The following is an 18,666-nucleotide window of genomic DNA, read 5'->3' as shown; positions in this document are numbered from 1 at the left end:
AAGGCAGAGGCGGTCACCAGTGGTCTGCTTCATACCACGCGAGGCAATCCCCCGGCTTCCCCGCCATGGCCCTAGGGTCCCCAACGTCTCCCCTCCGGCCCCCTCTCTCACTCCGCAGGCACCCTCTGCACGGCTACTGCTCTCTGTCCTTTGCGGGGCTTTCTGGGTTGGCCAGCTGCGGTGGGAACCCCCACAACCCACCTCAGCTCCCGGAAGCCGTCCACCCCCAGAGCCCCAGGATATGTGCAGGTGGGGGTGGGCTGGGAGCAGCGATTCTGGCCACTCCTGAGGTTGAACGTTTCCTATCCATTTATTTAGTCTTTGAATTTCCTCCTGGGCCCTTGTGAGGGTCCAGGCTCTGGGATTCATTTGCTGTTTTCACGGGAAACTGGGTACGTGTCGTCTCACTGGCTGCTGCTTTCCTGGCACGTTTTTGTTCTTTTATATTACCACACAGTGAAAGATGAAGTCTCTGTTTATAAAAAAAATAGAGAAAGTTGCTATGTTGCGTTGTTCTTTTGAAGTCTGTGTGTGTGTGCATGCCTGCAGACCTGGGTGAAAGACGCCCTCTGAACCTCACCTCGCTTGTGGAGGAATGCCGCCGTGGCGGCTGGGGAGGGGCGCGGTGTGCCCGAGGGGAGGGGAGTGAGGAAGCACTTGCTCAGACTCTTGGGTGCTTTCCTTGCATGGATCCGACCCCTGCCCCTCAGCTCGTGGGCACTTGGTATTTGTTGAATGCATGAATTTTACCGTACTTCTTTCAATCCTATCAAAGAAGCATAGCATCCTAGATACTTCTGAGGCCTCGACTTCAGGGGGCTTTTATATTCAGGTCTTCTCTTATCTCCCACAGATATATCACCCCTTTGGGATAAAACTTGGTATTTTCTTTCCAGGCATGTTTTTTTTTAAGATTTTATTTATTTCTTTTTAGAGAGGGAAGGGAGGGAGAAAGAGAGAGAGAGAGAAACATCAATGTGCGGTTGCTGGGGGTCATGGCCTATGGCCCAGGCATGTGCCCTGACTGGGTACCCTGACCTGCGACACTTTGGTTCACAGCCCGCGCTCAATACACTGAGCTACACCAGCCAGGCAGGCATGTTTTTAGACTATTACTATTCATTGGTGTTTACAAAAAAGAGATATAGTGTTTTTATGTTTTCAAACTTTATGTAAATCCTTCTGTACTGCACTTTGTAGCTGGCTTTTGTTGCTAGTGCTCACTCTCTTACAGTGTTTTCTTGGACGGATGTCCCACCATGGATGAGTCGTTCTTTGGCTGATGGCTGTATGAGCTTGCTAGGGAACCATAATAAAATATCACTCGGGGGCTTAAATAACCAAACATTATTGTCTTGGTGCCGGAGGCTGGAAGTCCAAGATCAAAGCGTCTGCGGGACCAGCTCCTTCGGAGCCGTCTCCCCCTGGCTTACAGACAGTGCCTTCTCCCTGCGTCCTCACACGGAGTTCCCTCTGTGTGTCTGTGTCCCGATCTCCTCTTCTTAGAAGGCCACCAGGCATCCTGGATTAGGGACCTCCACTGTGACTTCGTTTTATCCTAATTATTTCTGTAAAGACCTGTCTCCAAACATAGGCGCATTCTGAGGTGCTGGGGTTAGTGCTGTAACATATGAGTGGGGTACTCCCTTCACCCCATAGCGCGAAGGGAGGCGATTCCTTTCCAAACTGGTGTTACCAACTCGCATTTGCCAGCAGGACGTCAGTTAAATCGCACCCTCCTGCCAGTTTTCTCAGTGAAGTTGAGCATCTTTTTATGTTTGGTTTCTGCCTCAGGGGATTTTCTATTTTAACCTTTGCCCATTTTTTTTTTTCAGTTGGAGTTGAGAGTATCTTTCATATTGATTTGTGGGAATTCTTGGTAAAACCTGGAAACCGGCTTGCATGGCAAGACTGGTCTGCTGCTCCATCGCTGGGCTTCACGCTAGTGCCCTTTGATGTACAGAGGTTTTTCTTCGAATGCAGTCAAGTGCTTCGAGCACCGAAGTTTATCCTGTTTAAGAAATCCTCACCTACACCAAGGTCATAGAAACTCTTATGTTTTCCAAATAATTGCACCTTTTGTTTCTCACATCTTGGCTTCAGTCCACCAGGAATTATTTGTGTGTGCAATCCATGGAAAGAATCTAATCCTGTTTTCCCAGCTAGATGGCCAAGGGGTACACCCACCCCATTTCGTGGTCTGGCTTTCCCGATGGGCTGAGGGCTGGACATCCTGCCCTCCAACACCAACACCCCCTGCACACCAACAACCTCCCTCTGGGAGGGCTGAGCACTCGGCAGGGCCGTCTTAGCCTGCTCCAGAGGTGAGCCCCACTGGAGCCTGCAGCGGTGGCTGTGTCCTTCTGGAAGGGGCTACAGAGATGGGGACGGTATTAATTACCTGTGGCTGCTGTAACAAATTGCCACAGACTCGCTGCCTCAAAGTAATAGAAATGTATTCTCGTAGTTCAGGGGCTAGATGTCTGAAGTCAAGGTACCAGCAGGGTCGGTTCCCTCTGGGGACGGCAAGGGAGCATCTGTCCCGTGCCTCTCTCTTAGCTCCTGCTGGCTGCCAGCAGTCCTTGGCTTGCCGCTGCACCACTCCAGCCTCCGCCTCCACCTTCCCGTGGCCTCCTCTCTGGGTCCGTTCGCCCTTCTGTTCTCTTCTAAGGCCTTGTCATTGGATTCAAGACCCCCCGCAATCCTGGATGAGCTTGTTTTGAGATCCTTAATTACATTTGCCAGGACTTCTTTTCAAATAAGGTCACATTCACAGGTTCTGGGCAGGCATATCTTTTGGGGCCACCGTTCAACCCCTGCAAGGATGGCCTGTGAAGTGGGAGAAGAGCCAGCACTCACGGGGGTGGGACAGGAGCACCTCTCCCGCCCTCGTTCCCCTCACCCACATGCACTTCCTTCCGGCGCCCTTGCTTAGTGAACGGCCCCCATTCTGCCTTTTCCTTGCGTTTCCTGCCCCCACTCCCAAATCCAAGGTTGAGGTATTTCCACTCCCGGGAAATATGTCCCAAGGAACTGATTTAATAGCATGAAGAAAATCCTCTCTTTGTTGTTGCTTTGTTAATAATATTGAAAAGTTGGAAACAACTCCCAGGAGAGGAGGTAATTACTTAATTGCTTCTATACCATTCATTCACGTAACCTCATCCGGAGACTGAGAAGGGGCCTTGGGAGGGGGAGAGCAGAGAACAGGAGGTGCAGCCGCTGCCTTCAGAGTGGGGGGCGGGGGTGGGGGATGTGCTACAGGTGGTGACCCACAGATTACACAATGCCAATTAGGAACTGGGCATGGAGGGGAATCTCAGGCAACGCTGAGTCCGAGGATGAGCCGACTCTGGCGGACCCGGCCGAGGCGGAGGCAGGGGGGTTGTCGGGAGGAGGCCCCCTGCGTGAAGTCGGCAGGCACCACTCCGTCCCTCTGGGACCCATGAGTGGTCACCAAGATTACAAAATCATGGCCGCATGGAAAGGCTTAGAGTTAGGTGAAAAATACAGCATAGCATAAAAATGATTCAGAATGGTGAAAAGGAGAATTGCCACGTGAGCCAGCAACCCTACTTCTGGGCATGTACCCACTGAAAACAACAGCATCAGCAGGGATTCAGAGAGGGGTGTGCTCGTGTGCACAGCAGCAGCAGCAGCGTTTGCGATGGCGGAAAGGTGGGAACAACCCCCATGTTTATCGACCGATGATGGGTAAACGAAATATGGTGTATATGCAGGGGTGGGCAAAGTACGTTTGCCCGCAGTTGTGAGTACACAAGCAGTTTATTTATTCTGGTATTATCGCTTATTCTTGCATTATATATTTTCCCATATGAACAATTGTAAACCTCCTTTTGCTCACTCCTGTATATACAATGAAACATTATTCAGCCTTAGAAAGGAAGGAAATCCTGACACATGCTACAACATGGGTGGACCTTGAGGACAGCAAGCCAGGCACAAAAGGACAAACACTGTGTGACGGCCCTCACACGAGGGACCTAGGGGACAGAAAGCAGGATGGTGGGTGCTGGGAGCTGGGGGAGGGGAGCAGGGAGTTCGTGTTTAATGGGGCAGAGCTTCAGTTTGGGAAGACGGAAAAGTTCTGGAGATGATGGTGGAGACGGTTGCACAACAACAGGAATGTACTTAATGCCATTGAACTGTGCACTTGAAGTGTTTAAAATGGTAAACTGAAAATGGTTAAAATGGTAAGCTCTATGTTATGTGTGTTTTACCACAGTTTTTTCAAAAAGGGAGCCTAGTACAGCAGCCGTTCGGTGCAGGGGTTCAGACCCCAGCCAGGCCTCTCGTGTGCTCCCCTGCAGGTCAGGGCAGGGTCACCGCTCCTGCTCGGCTGCGGTGCGGGGTCTGGGAAGCAGACAGCCTGCTGCCCTCCCGGAGGCTGCAGGCCAGGCCAGGGGGGTGGAGGGACCCTCGCCGAGTCACACCACAGAATGCGTGCACGGGTTTTCTCGCAGTCATGAGCTCTGTGACCTCGGACAAGCCCCTTCGCCTTTCTGACCTTGTTTCCTTCTCTGTATAAACGGGGACAACAGTGTGGCCTAATGATAGTGCTGAGGGTGAAGGGGCCTCCTCCGAACCACCCAGGTGACAGCGCGTGGCCTGGGCGGCGCTCCGCCTGTGTTCGTTAGCTCCCTTTCCTAGTGACACGTCAGAAACACACGCTTCAGGACACACTAACATCATCTGTGTCGCGCAGAGATGGGGTCAGGCAATATATATGCTTCCAAGTCATTCGGAATCCTTTTTTTAAAAAATTTCGAAATCCTTTTACATGCATAGGAGATCCAGAAGGATGTTCACCGAAGTGTGGAGCGTGGGTGATGGGACGTCAGGTAGGAATTTTTTAGAATTCCTGCTCAGGGTTCTACCAGCTGGGTGATCTTGGGCAAATAACCCGACACGTGTGAACAGTTTCCTCCCCAGCAAGATAACAGCATCTGCCAACAGAGTGGTTATTCCCTCAAATAAACTTTTTGTTATTGGACCCTTCCAGCCTTCACAAAAGAAGGGACAGTCGAAGGAGCCTCTGTTACCTAGCTTCAGCAATTAGCAATTCATTGCCAGTCTCATTTTATCTCTACCTCCCCTGCTGGTTATTTTAAAGCAGATCTCAAATAGAGAGACTCTTTTAAAAGTTCATTTGTTTTCTAGTCCTCACTGGAGGACATGTTTATTGATTGGAGAGAGACACACATGTTAACGTGAGAGAGAAACATCCGTCAGTTGCCTCCCCACACACCCTACCCCGGGATCGAACCCACAACCTTTCGTTTTCTAGGGTGATGCTCCCTCCAACTGAGCCACCTGGCCAGGGCCAAATAGACAGACTCTTAAAAAAAATCACAATACTATTATCACGCCTAAAATTTCTTGAAAATAATTTCTTAAAATCATCTAATATCTAATCATCTAGTCATTGACTATCTAACCATCTGCGCTTGTCCCATAAATGTATTTTTAATTTGAGATGCTTGAGCTAGGATCCACACATTCCTTTTGGCTATGTACATCCTCCCCACCAGCATTGTGTTAGGACAGTTTTCAAACATCCAGTGAAGCTGGGAGAATGTACAGTGAGCTCCTGCATCACCCCTGATTCAACCATCACCATGTTACTGCGCTTTCTTTGCCACGTGTCCACCCATCTGTCTATCGTCAATGACACTTTGACATCTCTTCATTTAAATGCCATCTCCCTCTCACCTTTTTTCCTTACCATTTTTTTGTGTTTTTTCAAAGATTTTATTTATTTATTTTTAGAGAGGTGGAGAGAGAAAGAGGGAGGAACACATCAGTGTGTGGTTGCTTCTTATGCACCCCCTACTGGGGACCTGGCCTGCAACCCAGGCATGTGCCCTGACTGGGAATCAAACTGGTGACCCTTCGGTTGCAGTCTAGCACTCAATCCACTGAGTCACGCCAGCCAGGGCTCCTTACTTTTTATTTGTTGAAGAAACCAAGTCATTTGTCCTGTAGATTTTGTCATTTGAGGATTAAATGAGCTAATATGTGTGTGGTGCTTAGAATATATTAGGTACCTAATATTTATTATTTGCTTTTTATTTATCTATATATCTCCCAAAATATATCTTATATATTTTTTATTTATCTGTATCTTATCTGGTGAAAATATATCATTTTTGTAACAACCACAAATTTAGAAAGTCCCCAACTGCTACATCTTTTCACAGCCACGTTAGTTTGTAGCTACACATGGGGGGGGTCTGTCTTCACTTTGCTTGCTGGGTCCGTCCCATGTATCAGACCCTCGGGAAGGACCACCAGCACCAGGCAGTTGCAGGTGGCAGAATAATGGGGTGTGGGGTTGGGAACTAGAGCCAAGAGGGCTCAGTGGAAATGGCCAGGGGGAGTCTAGGCCAGGAACCTGGATCAGCCCCTCCCCTGGGGCTGGCCCAGAGGAAGCTTGGACAAGGTGTGAAATGCTGCAGAAGTCCCGAGAGAGGGTGGAAGTAACACACATATCATTAGGGATGGAGCGGGAACGCACAGCCTGGCTCCAGGGGCTGGGGCAGACGGAACAAGAGAAAGATGAGCCTCCCAGGGGATCCCACAGCACAGACTCAGACAGCAAGCAGACAGATGAGAAACACACAGGTACGCGGCGCCTTCCTCAGATGCTACAGGAGGAAAGCTGGAGACGGGTGGGAGGAGCTCTGGGGCTGAGGGAGTCTGGAGCTCTGAGCCTGGTTTTACAGCCCATCGCCTGTGTGGTCTCCAGTAAAGGTCCTTCCCTTCATTCGACCTCTGTTTCCCCCATCTGCAAAATAGCATGGTGGCCCGGGGGCCCCCTAGGGGTTTGTTCCAGGTCTGGCAAGGCAAATGGTCTATCCCACTGCCCACTGGGTTGCCGGAGAGGGTCAAGGTTGCTGGGATTTGAATGTGTCGGTGGCCCCTTTAGCACTTTTCCTTTCATGATGGCAAACACCAGGTAAAGGCTCAAAACTACGAGTCACCAGATCAAAGTAAGGCCTGCACAGGGTCCAGTGTGTACTGTCCAATCCTTGCCCTGCTGCTTCCTGGCTGCAGTCCTAGGTAGCGCTTCCCCAGGTATTGGTGAAGTCTGTTGTGACTGAAGGAATGGGCAGGGCGGGCTCTCCCTTCCTGAGCCCAGATCCAGGGCTTCTAAAACTAATCCTCAGGGTAAACTTGGCTAGTTAACCTCGGAGTGAAATCTGCTTAACATTTTAGCCAAACAAAATGGAAAGGTGAATACATGTAAAAATAAACCACTTACTTGCATGCCTGGCCCAGGACCCAGCCACCTGCCGACCACCGCCATTGTGCAATCACAGGCCAGAGGTCCCATTGGTTCTGGCTTTGATTCCTGGGTCATTGTTGTCTGCGCTGAACGAAATTCATTAGCCCGTTGTGAGCTGTTCAGGTTTAATGCCTCTAACATTGCCTGTGGAACTGGAGTGTGGCAGAGCAGCCCAGGCACTGGCTGTCCGTCTGCATGGAGCCCCCCTACCAGATTCCCCCAGAGCCGAGCCGTGTGCCGCCTGGGGAACCTGCAGTGGGTCCTCCTGAATCACAGCTGCTCCCCATGAACGCTCTGGTGTGAGTGTGAGGCCAGGAGAGCAGACCTGTGTCCACTCCTATTCTGGAGAAAGCGGGAGGGATGAGCGACACCCGGCGGGGCCGAAAGGAGGCCTGGGGGCTGGGGCGTGCATGGTGAGAACCACCTGGGGGCAGGAACTAGTGGCCCTTCTGTGGCGGGTCTTGGGCTCTGTAACGGGTTGCATTGTGTCCCTCAAAAAGATGTTGCAGTCCTGGCCCCCATGCCTCAGACTGTGACCGTATTTGGACATCGGGCTGTTGCAGATGAAGTAAATTAAGATGAGGTCATGCGGGGCTAGGGTGGGCCCCTGGTCCGACATGACTGTGTCCTTATAAAAAGAGGAAGTTTGGACACAGCCACACACAGGGAGAGTGCCTGGAACATGAAGGCAGAGACTGGGGTGATACATCTGTCTACAGGCCAAGGAAAGCCGAAGGTTGCCAGCGAATCACCAGAAGCTGGGAGAGGCCTGGAGCAGATCCTTTCCTCAGCCCTCAGAAGGCACCAACCCAGCTGACACCTTGATCTTGAACTTCCAGGCCCCAGAACTTATGAGAAAGAAAATTTCTGTTGCCTAAGCTCCCCTCCACCCCGTTTGTGGCACTTCGTTACAGCAGTCTCTGGACACTCCTTTGGGGGCTGACGGACCAGAATCCCGGCTCCTCAGCGGCCTTCTGTCTGGGAGACCTCAGGCATCTCACTTTCCTTCTTTGAGCCTGGGGCCTGGGGCCTGGGGCCCAGAACCGGAACTCCGGGGCCTGGCTGCACAAATACTGGTCGGGTCAGTCAGATCCCTCACTTGGATGTTTGGGGGTGGGGAGCTGGGCGACTGGACACTTAGCCCTGGGGATGGGCAAAGAGGCCAGTTTGGGCCCAGCACCAGGTACACAAGCAGAGGCAGCCAGTGTTGGAGCAGGCGTGGGAACTGATGCCCAGAGACCAGACGGAGGAGGGCTGTGGGGAGAGGGGAGAGGGGAGAGGGGAGCCTTTGTGTGGACCCTGTGCCTCCCTGGCCTCACTGGTGAGCATCCTGGTTTCTCCGTGCGCCCTGTTTCTGCTGGCTCCCCTTCCTCGGGCATCACAGGAGCAAGATTTTAACTTATCTCCTTGCCTGTCTCTGCAAGGGCTTTGAGAACTATAAAGTGAGGAACACGTTTCCTCAGCGACGACGCACCCTCCTGAGTGCCAGCTGTGTGCAGGTACAGGGTAAGACGTAAAGTAGCTCCAGATGCCGCCTCAGAGGGTGCCAGGACAAGGGAAGTGTCCTGGAGGACTTTCGAGCTGCCATGCCTGCCCCACCCCCACCCCAACTCCAGGTCAAAATGAAATAGTGAGGTCAGCCAGCAAAGTTCCAGCATTCCCCACTGCTGACTGTTAAATGCTATTGTGAAATGTCAGATATCACATTCTTCCCCTTCCTCATCTTTTCTTCCCTCCATTTTGACAGACACGGGCTAACAGAGGAAATGTAGCTAAGAGAGAGCAGGTCTGGTGGAGTTCATGTGTGATCTTAGGCAAGTTGTTTAGCCTCTCTGCACCTCAGTTTCCCCATCTGTACAATGGACAAAATAAGCCTCACTGCCATTTTGTGAGGATTAATTTCACGAACTATAGAAATGATCCCCGAAAGCATAGTCTTCAGAAGGACTATGTTTAAAGGAGTTAATGCGTGCGAAGTGCTCACACCAGTGGCTGATGCACAGCGAGTCCTGCGTGGACATTGGCTCTTATTATTAATAACGAAGTACACGAAGTTGGGAGGCACAATGAAAGAAGTGGTTGTTTGTAGGAAGACATGTCTTGGGGGCACCTGCCCAGCTCGCAGTGACCCTCTTGACCGCCCTGCGCACCTCTAGGGAGCGGTCGCCGTATCTGTAGAGCTTGGCTCTGGCACTGGCTGGGTTGGGCATCTGGCCCAAGCGGAGCCGACCAAGACCTTCCCTTGGCACCGGGCCAAACGTATCCTAGTTTGATCCCAGCTGCTCTCTCGAGTGGCGCCTCTATTGTGCTGAAGAGACGTCACAGAGAAAGCCCGGATGTGTGGAAAGACGATGCAGAGAGGGGCAGCACGTGAAGCAGAGAGAAGACCCCCGGGTGGCTGGCTCCTGGCCCTTTCTGAACCCTGGGCACCTTTATGCCTTTGGAGCGCTAATGAGGCCACCTTGCCTCCTCATAGCCCATCTCGGCTCTTTGTTGAAGCTACTCCGACTGGTTTCTGTTGCAACCAAGGTGTCTTGGCTAATGCCTGGATGCTGGGGCCTGCTTTCTCATTTCTCTGCATCTGAGAGACTCTGATCTTCCTGGAGTTACAAGAAAATGTCCTCTTTTTTCCCTTCAACTCAGGCAGGCTGGAACAGTTTCATTTTATGCTGTGGTTGAAGAAAGTAGAGAGCGGCAGTTGAGAAACCATTTTTTCCCTACCACTCATTGAGCCCCAACTTCTGCTAAGCCTTGTTCTAAGCACTATCTATGCATTACCTTATTAGCTCCATTGTGAATATCTTGATTTGATCTCTGTTTCTTAGATGAAGAGACTGAGGTTCAGAGAAGCTAAGTGACTTAGTTAGTGTAGTAACTCAGCTAAGGGAGATGGACAGCTGGGATCTAAATCTGAAGTCTGTACTTGCAAGCTCTTCGCCATTCTGCCTGGGGCGGCTGGATAGCATCTTCCCACTTTCCTGCTGTGAGATCTCAAGAGAAACCCATGATCTTGCCTCAGCTTCCTAATCTGTGAAACGGGATGATACCATCACCCTTGCGGATCCGAAGGTTGTCTGGAGGGGCTGATGCGAAGGGAGGGGAGGCTAAGTTTTGGAAGAGCCACATGTTCCCCACACATGTAACACATCACCCCCTCCACTTCCTTTCATTGCTTCTTAGCAACTGACTCAGAGCGGATGGAGGGTAAAGAAAGGAGGTCACATTTAAATTGGTCAATTTGAGCAGCTCACCGCAAAGGCTGGTGTGGGAGAGAGAGGCAATTAATCTGAAAAACACAGTGGTTTTTATTTTAAAAAATATGATCCATGGCCTTCAGTTCCCCATGAGGCTGTGCCAGGCACCGTTTCTACTCATCAGCAGCAGCCTGGCATTTGGGCTCTTCATTGAGGTCCCTGTGAATTTTTTTTTTAATGAACAGCATTTGTCTTCTTTTTAATAATTGAAAGAAATTAATTCATGCTCATCGTAGAAACTGAGGGGATGCCATAAAGAACACAAAATGTATCCGGAAAGTGTTACGTCCACACAGTGGACCTCCTAGCAACGAAAGGAGCAGACCGAGACGTGCATCTGGGAAACTGTCACGTGGAGTCCAAGGTCAGACCCCCCAGAGTACACAACTTTCGATTCTATCTGTGCGAAATTCAAGAAGGGGCGAAACTGTTTATAGCGACAGGCAGTGGGTCAGGGGTTGCTGCGGCCAGGAGCCCTGAGGAGATCCTGGGGCTGTGGGGATGTTCTGTTCTGGCGTCTTGATCAAGGTGTCAGTTACGTGGGTGAATACATTCATCAACGCCTACCAACCTGTTCTTGAAAATGGGCACATTTTATTTCATGGAAGCTATACTTCAGTAACATTTGTTTAAGAATGTTATTGAAGGGACCTGCAATTCCACTCTCCTGCTGTGGGGTCTTAGACAAACCCTTGACCTTGCCTTGGCTACTTTGACCTTAGTTATTCAGAGCTGACTGGTAGTAACGTTTTGGCGTGCGTATGTAACTCAATCAATCAATCGACTGTGTGTGAGAAATATTAGTTCCAGATGAACTATCATTTCTCTGTAATACTTTTTAAAAAGTTAACCTCAGACTTAAGAATTTGGTGAAAGTGAGACAGAAAGGGGGAGAGGATGGTCCTTCCTGTTCCTCTGATGTCTTCTTCTGCCCCCTGAAACCAGAGAAGGTGGGTGAGTGGTGCAGTGATCAGCTACCCAGTACCACCGGCTGAAAATAAAAAAGGGCTCCGCCCGCTTTCCCCTCACTGCTGATAAGCCTAGAAAATGGGCTGACTTCACATCAGCTCAGAAGAGGGAAGAAGATGTTCATTAACTTCAGGATAAAAACACGACTCCTCTCCTTATATCGGAAAAACAGCACATTTTATTATGTGATCAGCACATTAAATGCCATCAGTATGAAATGTGTGTCCCGTTACACTGGTGTCTCATGCCTGTTAAAGATGAGGCTCGGGAATGATCTCCCAGCTGATGTAATTTTGAGTCAGTTTTCAGGAGGTTCCAGAGTGTTTCCCAAAAGCAATAGCGTGATGAGTAGCTATGAAATTGGGACCACTTAAGAAGAAACAGTTTTGTTACCTGCTTTTGGTGCTTGGCCTTTTATTACAGTGTGGCCTCATGCCATTCAGTAGGCTCCAAAAACAGGACTTAGAAGAGCTTGCACTTTATTCCATCCTATGGGTCCCCCTGTCCCTTGGCAGGCTGATCGAGCCGGCGGTAAGTTTGCTCCAGCCCCCAGAAGTGGCATCTGAGGGGGAGCGTGCTGTTGCGTGAGTGTGGGCAACACGGTCTCCCCCAGACTGCAAGCCACAGAGCGGCGGAGGAGCAGGCTGTGTCCGCTGCAAGGGCGGGGAAAACACCTTCCTTTAAACCAGGGGTTCTCAACAGCAGTGATTTCGGCTCCCAGGTGACACGTGACAATGTCTGAAGACACTGTGGTTGTCACAAATTAGGGATGCTACTGGTATCTGTGGGTAGAGGCCTGGGATGCTGCTGAAAGTCCTCCCATGCCCAGGACAGCTGCCTGCCGCCAAGAGTTATCTATCTCCAAATGTCAATAGCGTGCAGGCTGGAACCCCGCACACATTTGTATCTGGAGTTCTGCACTCCAGCTGTTGGGCAAATGGGAAAGGTCCAAGAAGTGGACTGGATGGAGAGTCCATATCTGGGGAGTCAGCATGGGTTCTACAATGCCGGTGGGGACGTGAACAGGCTGAAGCTCATCCAAAGTGCTCCTTCTGTGCCAGGCTGCGAGCCTGACACTGATGACCTCATTTAATTTCTACAACTCTGGAAAAGGGTACTGTTATGACCCCACTTTGTAATAAATCAACCGAAGATATACACAGTTGGGAAAGGGAAGAGGAAGAGGTGGTTTTCTTCCTGGCATACTTTTTTCCTAGGGTGGTGGTGATTTTTGTGGGGAGACGGTGCCTGGTTCCCACCACTCGACTGTGAGGTCCAAGATGGGAACATCTTGGGTAAACTGAATCTGTAGCATCCAACAAAGTCCCTGGAACTCGGTAGCTGCTAACAGATAGGTGCTGGATGAAACGGAGTGAAAGAATGAAGGAGCAGGGCAATGTTGCCCAGTGGTTAGAATGCAGGCACTGCAGGTAGACTTCCAGCCCTTCAACAGAGAACCAGCGCGCACCTCCTCTGCGCCAGGCCCCAGTGGAACAGTAGTGGCACGCTGGAGCGAACCTACTGGCTCCCGAGAGCCGACCGTTCATTTATCATGAAGCTTGCAAGCTGATTGTCAAACAGCCATTAAATAAAATTAAATTTTATAAAGTTACCATTAAATAAATTATATATTTTAGAAGGTAATAAAACACATCACTTCCTAATTATTTTACTACATTTCACGGCTATCTTTGTTCTGGAGGTTGTTTATGTCTACTGCAGGGGTCGCCAAACCTTTTCTGCACAAGGGCCAGGGAGTGACGGTTTAGGGCGCTGCAGGCCAAGAGCGGAATCCGGCCCCTCGGCCTCTGCTCCCTGTCTCCTGGTCTGCTGCGTCTGTGGGGTGGAGATGCTCCACAGTGGGGGCATCTCTTTCCAACTCCACGGTCAGTTATGCACGTTGGTAGCTTGAAATTGGCCACGGTGGGCATACTTACACCATGGAAATCGTCAAACGCTGTGAATCAGGGCTTTCCTTTTTTGCAGTAAGCTGATTGTTACACATTTACCCGCACACCACTGGATGCAGTGACAGGCAAAACTGGAGTGAACCTTGCCCTCGTGGAGGGCACAGAGTTGGTTTGTCCACCATTTTGTGGTGGGGTGGGGCAAGGAGGGAGTGGTGCAAAGGCTGTTGAGGATCTCCACTGGAGACCACTCCAGGGAGGAGGACACCCATCTCCAGGAGTGTCTGCCGGAAGGGGCAGGGCGGCTGGAAGAGGGTGTTCAGGGGGACCTCTCCTAGGGCTGGCCACCCACAATGATGCTCCCCACCCCCACCAGGGACTTTGCCACTTCATCAAATTCCTTTATGGGCAGCCAGGGCAGCAGGTCTGTCTTTCCCCTCTGACTTAGCTCAAGGGGAGACTTCAGGGACTTGGGAGTGGAGATGTGAGCTCATGAGGGCAGTTTGCTATTTGCTCACTGCAACCACAGGTCCCAGCACTGCACTTGACCCAGTGTAGGGTCTCCACCACTGCGGCCCAGGGGTGAACCCAGAGTGGGTTGCTGAACTCAAGTGATGCAGTGAGCAGGTAAGAACACATCATGGTCCTTTGGAAACTGGCTCAAACAAGGAGGGACCACCAGCAAAGAATGAAGAAAATGACAGGTTTGTCTGGTGACCTGGCTGAATGAACTAGCCTGTGGGAGCTCAAGGACAGCGAAGGGTTTGTGAGTTTCTGTGTTCTCTCTGCTGTTCTGTAGACCTGCCAAGTTCAATGCCAGGAGGGTGAACTCTGAGGGGCTGGGACCATTTTTTGGAGAGTCTGGGTTTCCACAGCACTGAAGATGACTTGGGTACATCATCTATCCATGGAAGCTCTAGGGGCTGTCTCCTACAGAGGGTGTCACCCAGGGCACCTTCCCTGGGTTTCTGCAGGGAGGGGCTTTCTGATGGGATCTGACAGCTGGACTCAGATTCATTTCTAGGTCAAGAACCTGGGATGGTGGGAGGCGCAGGGCTGTGCAGTGAGTTACATGAGTCCCAGTCTAGAAGGCTGAACACCAGTGCCATCCCATCTCATCACGTCACAGCTTACTGACCTGGTCCTGTGGCCAGCATGTTCTGAAGCACCAGGGTGTGATAGGTAGGTGTGACGATCAGTCATTGCCTACTCATTGAGCCCTGACCTGCCATGTGTGGGCCCGGAGCCAGCTCTGCTGTCAACCAGCAGAACTCCAGACTTCTGCCTCAGGGGACTTTTCTTCTTACAGCATCTTGTGGGCTCCATGTCACTGACTTCAAATTAAAAAAAAATTATTATTTAAAGAAAACCAGTTGAATTCAATACTTTTGTCTCTTAGGCCCCTGCCCTGCATTCCTGGGGCACTTTGTGTGCCTTGGTAAATGAGCTAGTTTCCTGTACAGGCCAAGTGACCCCCCACGTTTTTGTATCTGCCACAACCCCTCCTCACTTCCAGGAGCACCGTTCCCCTTCTTTACCTGATTCCTAAAGACCTCCTGAAGTCAGGACACATACTCAGCACCGCTGGATTACCTATCTGTTCTCCCTCTGTTCCTGGAGCTGAAGCACAGCACTGTCGGTCATTGTCTCTATTATGCTTTATCTGAACTCCATACCTGGGTCCAATCCTGACCAGCTAAGTGAGCCTGGGCAAGCAGCTCAGCCTCTCTGTACCCTCATCTGCAAGAGAGGGTGATGATGGCAGCTATGTCATAAGGTTGCTGTGACAGAGGAAAGGTGTATGCATATACAACTGGTAGCCCATAGGAAGTGCTTTGGACACTGTGGCTATTATAGGAATTACTCCTGTGACAGCATATAACAGGAACTCAGTAAAGGTTTGAACAACTGACTTAACCCCACCCCTGAACAACCTGGGTGGTTCTTGGTCACAACGATCCCTTGCACCCACATTTACAGCATGAGGTGGGGGGCTTGGGTTTGCCCCTTTCTTGCTTGGTGGTTTTCTCAAGGCTCTTGAGGCTTAGAACTTGAGTGAAATGCCAGCAAATTGTGGGGAGATGCTGAATAGTTCATTTTCTTATTTAACTGTGCCTCCCTCAGGATGCCCAAGGAGAGAACAGCTCTGCCCATCTCCTGGGCAGCCTGGACATTTGAGTCTTATTTTGTGAGGGACTGGGCCCTGCCTTCCACCCCCTGCCCCCAGCCCTGGTCAGGCTCAGGGGAGAGGGTCTCTTGGGAGCCCATCCATCTTGTTGGTTCTGGGAGAGAGTGGGGAGGAGATAATCCCACTGCAGGGACTCTGTGCACAAACTGCAGCATTCATGATGCGATTCAACACATGCTCACACACCCCTGCATTCACTACGGGGCACCCTCACTTAACAAAAAGATACAAATCTGGGGGTTTTGATGGTATTAACTGCAGAAGCTTGTGGACATGAGAAAGCCTGATGGAGGAGCAGAGCATTTGCTAGATGGCGTTAGGTGTCTCCTAATGGCAGAAAGGAAACCTTTTGGTTTCAGTTCTGGTTCCTGAGTGACACTGTGATTCCTTCCACTAAGGTGCTTCCAGTATAATTCTCTCCTCTGCCCAGTGCTGGGCCTAGGGATGCAGAGACAAATGTCCAGATCCTGGTCTGAGGGGAGAGGTGAAGAAGATGGAGCTACTGGAGTGCAGGAAGAGGAAGGGAGGGGGCAGTCCAGTAACTTTGGGGGAGACTTTGTTGTCTAGGTTCCTAGAAGAGGCCAGAGTCCAGAGGCAGGACAAAGGAGGGGGTGCTGAGGAGCCTGTCCCCTCTTCCCAGGCAGCCCGAGGACACCAAAGGCTAAGGCATCTGCAAAAGGCCAGAGGGTCTGCAGAGTCTGGTATGCTGAGACAGGGCAATGTGGGCTCATTAGCTGTATAATTGAGGAAACATTTTCAATTCCAGGATACATCCCGGTCTGACGTCCCCATCTGGCCAGGCAGAGGGGCAGTCTGAGCTGTGGAGGGAATATCAGAGATCGAGCGGTCCAGCCCCCACCCCGCTGTAGCCCAGCTCAGCCCAGGCCCAGTCCCTCTGGTTTGCTCCTGGCCGCACCTCGGCCGTCCGTCCGTCCCCGTTGACATGTTTGGGGGTGCTTACGTTTCCGATCAGGGTCGCCAGGGTGGGGAGCTTGTGGTCCGGGGGTGCCTTGGCTGGTTCCTGAATCTGGTCCCGCCTGCGGGCCTTGCAGCTCAGCACCCGCCTGGGCACCGGCGGGGGCGCGGCTGGGCGTGACGTCACGCCCCGCCCCCACGGCCCCCGCCCACCTTCACATTCCGGGCGGGGCCGGGCGGGGGCCTGCTGGGACTCGCCCGCCGCAGCCCCCTCCCCAGGGGCCGCCCCCTCCTGTCGGGCCGCGCCTCTGCCCCTCGCGTCCCCGCCCGGCGGCCGACTCCGCCTGCGAGAGGCCGAAGCCGCGGCGGCGGCCGCCGTTGCCGCCATTGACGTCAGAGGGGCGGGCACATGACCCCGCGGGGACCAATCGCGCGGGCGCGGAGCGGCTTCTGCAATCTCTCAACTGAGCCGGCCCCCGCGGCCCCCGCCGCACACTTGCCCGCGGACGGCCGCCCAGACACACGTACTGTACACACGAGCGGGTGGCGGGGCCGAGACACGCCCGCCGCGCGGCCCCCGCTCGCCGCCGCCGCCGCCGCCCCCCGGCGCTGCCCGCGTCCCCACCCGCCCGCCTGCCCGCCGAGCTGGTCCAGCCGCTGCGAGCATGCACCCGACGAGCTAGGAGGAAGCCGAGCCCCGCGGGAAGGACCGAGAGCCGGCCGCGCCAGTCGCCCGCCCGCCGCGGGCCCCTCCCCTGTGGGCACCCCCAGCCCCACACCCCCCCACCTTCCTCAGCGGTGGGGGGGTGCGGGCTGCCGAACGGGGGCCCCGCCGCCCCGCAGCCGGGACAGCCCCTCTCCCCGCCCCCGGCGCCCTCCCCGGCCCGGCCGGCCATGGATCTGACCAGTAGCGCGGGCGGCGGCGGCGACCCCCGGCAGATCGAGGAGACCAAGCCGCTGCTGGGGGGCGACGTGCCGGCCCCCGAGGGCACGAAGATGGGCGCCGTGCCGTGTCGCCGGGCCCTTCTGCTGTGCAACGGGATGAGGTACAAACTGCTGCAGGAGGGCGACATCCAGGTCTGTGTCATCCGGCACCCGCGGACCTTTCTCAGCAAGATCCTCACCTCGAAATTCCTGAGGCGCTGGGAGCCGCACCACCTAACGCTGGCCGACAACAGCCTGGCGTCCGCCACGGTGAGTCTCTCCGCGCGGCGCGCTCCTGCACCCCTGCGCCTCTCCTCCGGGCCCGGGAGGCGCCCCCTCCCACCTCTGCACCTGGGGCCCGGGGCCTGCTGCGCGCTGGGGGGCGCCAAGGGGCGCCACGGGCGGGGAGAACCCGGCGCCCGACTCCTGGCCTGGGTTCTGGGCTGGTTTGTGAAAACCGCAGCTCTGCCCAGCCGGCGGCTTGGGGAGATCCTTAGAATTCTGGAGATCTGCCTTCCCCCCGCCCCCAGGCTCAGCATTGGGGGATCTCTTGGGCACAGAGCTTGGGTTTCTTACGGATAGACCCGAGGCTGGGCCCTGATGGTGGTGAGGGTTCCCTTTCTGAAAGCCTGCGGTGGATGGGAAAACAAAGCAACCAAAAAATAAAACAAACAAAAAACCCCAAACCCCAAACCCCCAACAACCTCAAAACCCCCAAACCCAAAGAATTTCCAGAAACCAATTCCTTTCTTTGCTGTACCCGTCTTTTATTCTTCTGCCCGGGGTGGCCGGCAAAACTGGGTTCTTGCTTCCCTTTCTGAAAAATCTCTTTCTCACGTTGGGAGGTTGAAAGTGTAGGGGGAGGGGGCAGGGGTCCTGGACTATCTCCTCCCCACCCAGGGCCGAGGGTCAAGTTCTAGTGTGGAAGCTGGCCTGTGGGGCTCTGGTCTTGCATTGTCTGTGAAGTGTGTGTAGACGTGTGTTCCGTTGCTGGGGGGTTTATTTTGTTATTGTTATTGTTTTTAAATATATGGCTGGGGCTGGGTCAGCTGGGTGAGAGGGAGAGAAGAAGTCATTGATCTGTTTCTGAAATCAAATCTGCAAGGTGGAGAAAGACAGCTGTGGTGGGTCGCAGGGCGGGGGTGGTGAGCAGGAGCCTGACTGAACAGGATGCTTTGTGTTTTGAAACAAGGACAGTTT

The 18,666-nt window shown here is 52.9% G+C and overlaps 1 protein-coding gene across 1 annotated transcript in view; it reads left to right on the top strand.

The window, feature by feature from the left end:
* The first annotated feature begins 17,019 nt into the window (after positions 1 to 17,019).
* LOC123806167 (c-Maf inducing protein) overlaps positions 17,020 to 18,666 on the top strand; it is a 227,111-nt gene continuing 225,464 nt past the window's right edge. Inside the window, exon 1 of the mRNA XM_045819202.1 lies at positions 17,020 to 17,736. Coding sequence (XP_045675158.1) covers positions 17,437 to 17,736 — 300 coding nt within the window. The 5' untranslated portion in view covers positions 17,020 to 17,436. The remainder of the gene's footprint in view (positions 17,737 to 18,666) is intronic.

This window comes from Phyllostomus hastatus, unplaced genomic scaffold (assembly GCF_019186645.2).
Source record: "Phyllostomus hastatus isolate PE091 unplaced genomic scaffold, TTU_PhHast_1.1 phas_scaffold_345, whole genome shotgun sequence".
Taxonomy (NCBI): Eukaryota; Metazoa; Chordata; class Mammalia; order Chiroptera; family Phyllostomidae; genus Phyllostomus; species Phyllostomus hastatus.
Note: the sequence above shows the minus strand (reverse complement) of the source record. Positions and strands in the feature narration are given on the sequence as shown.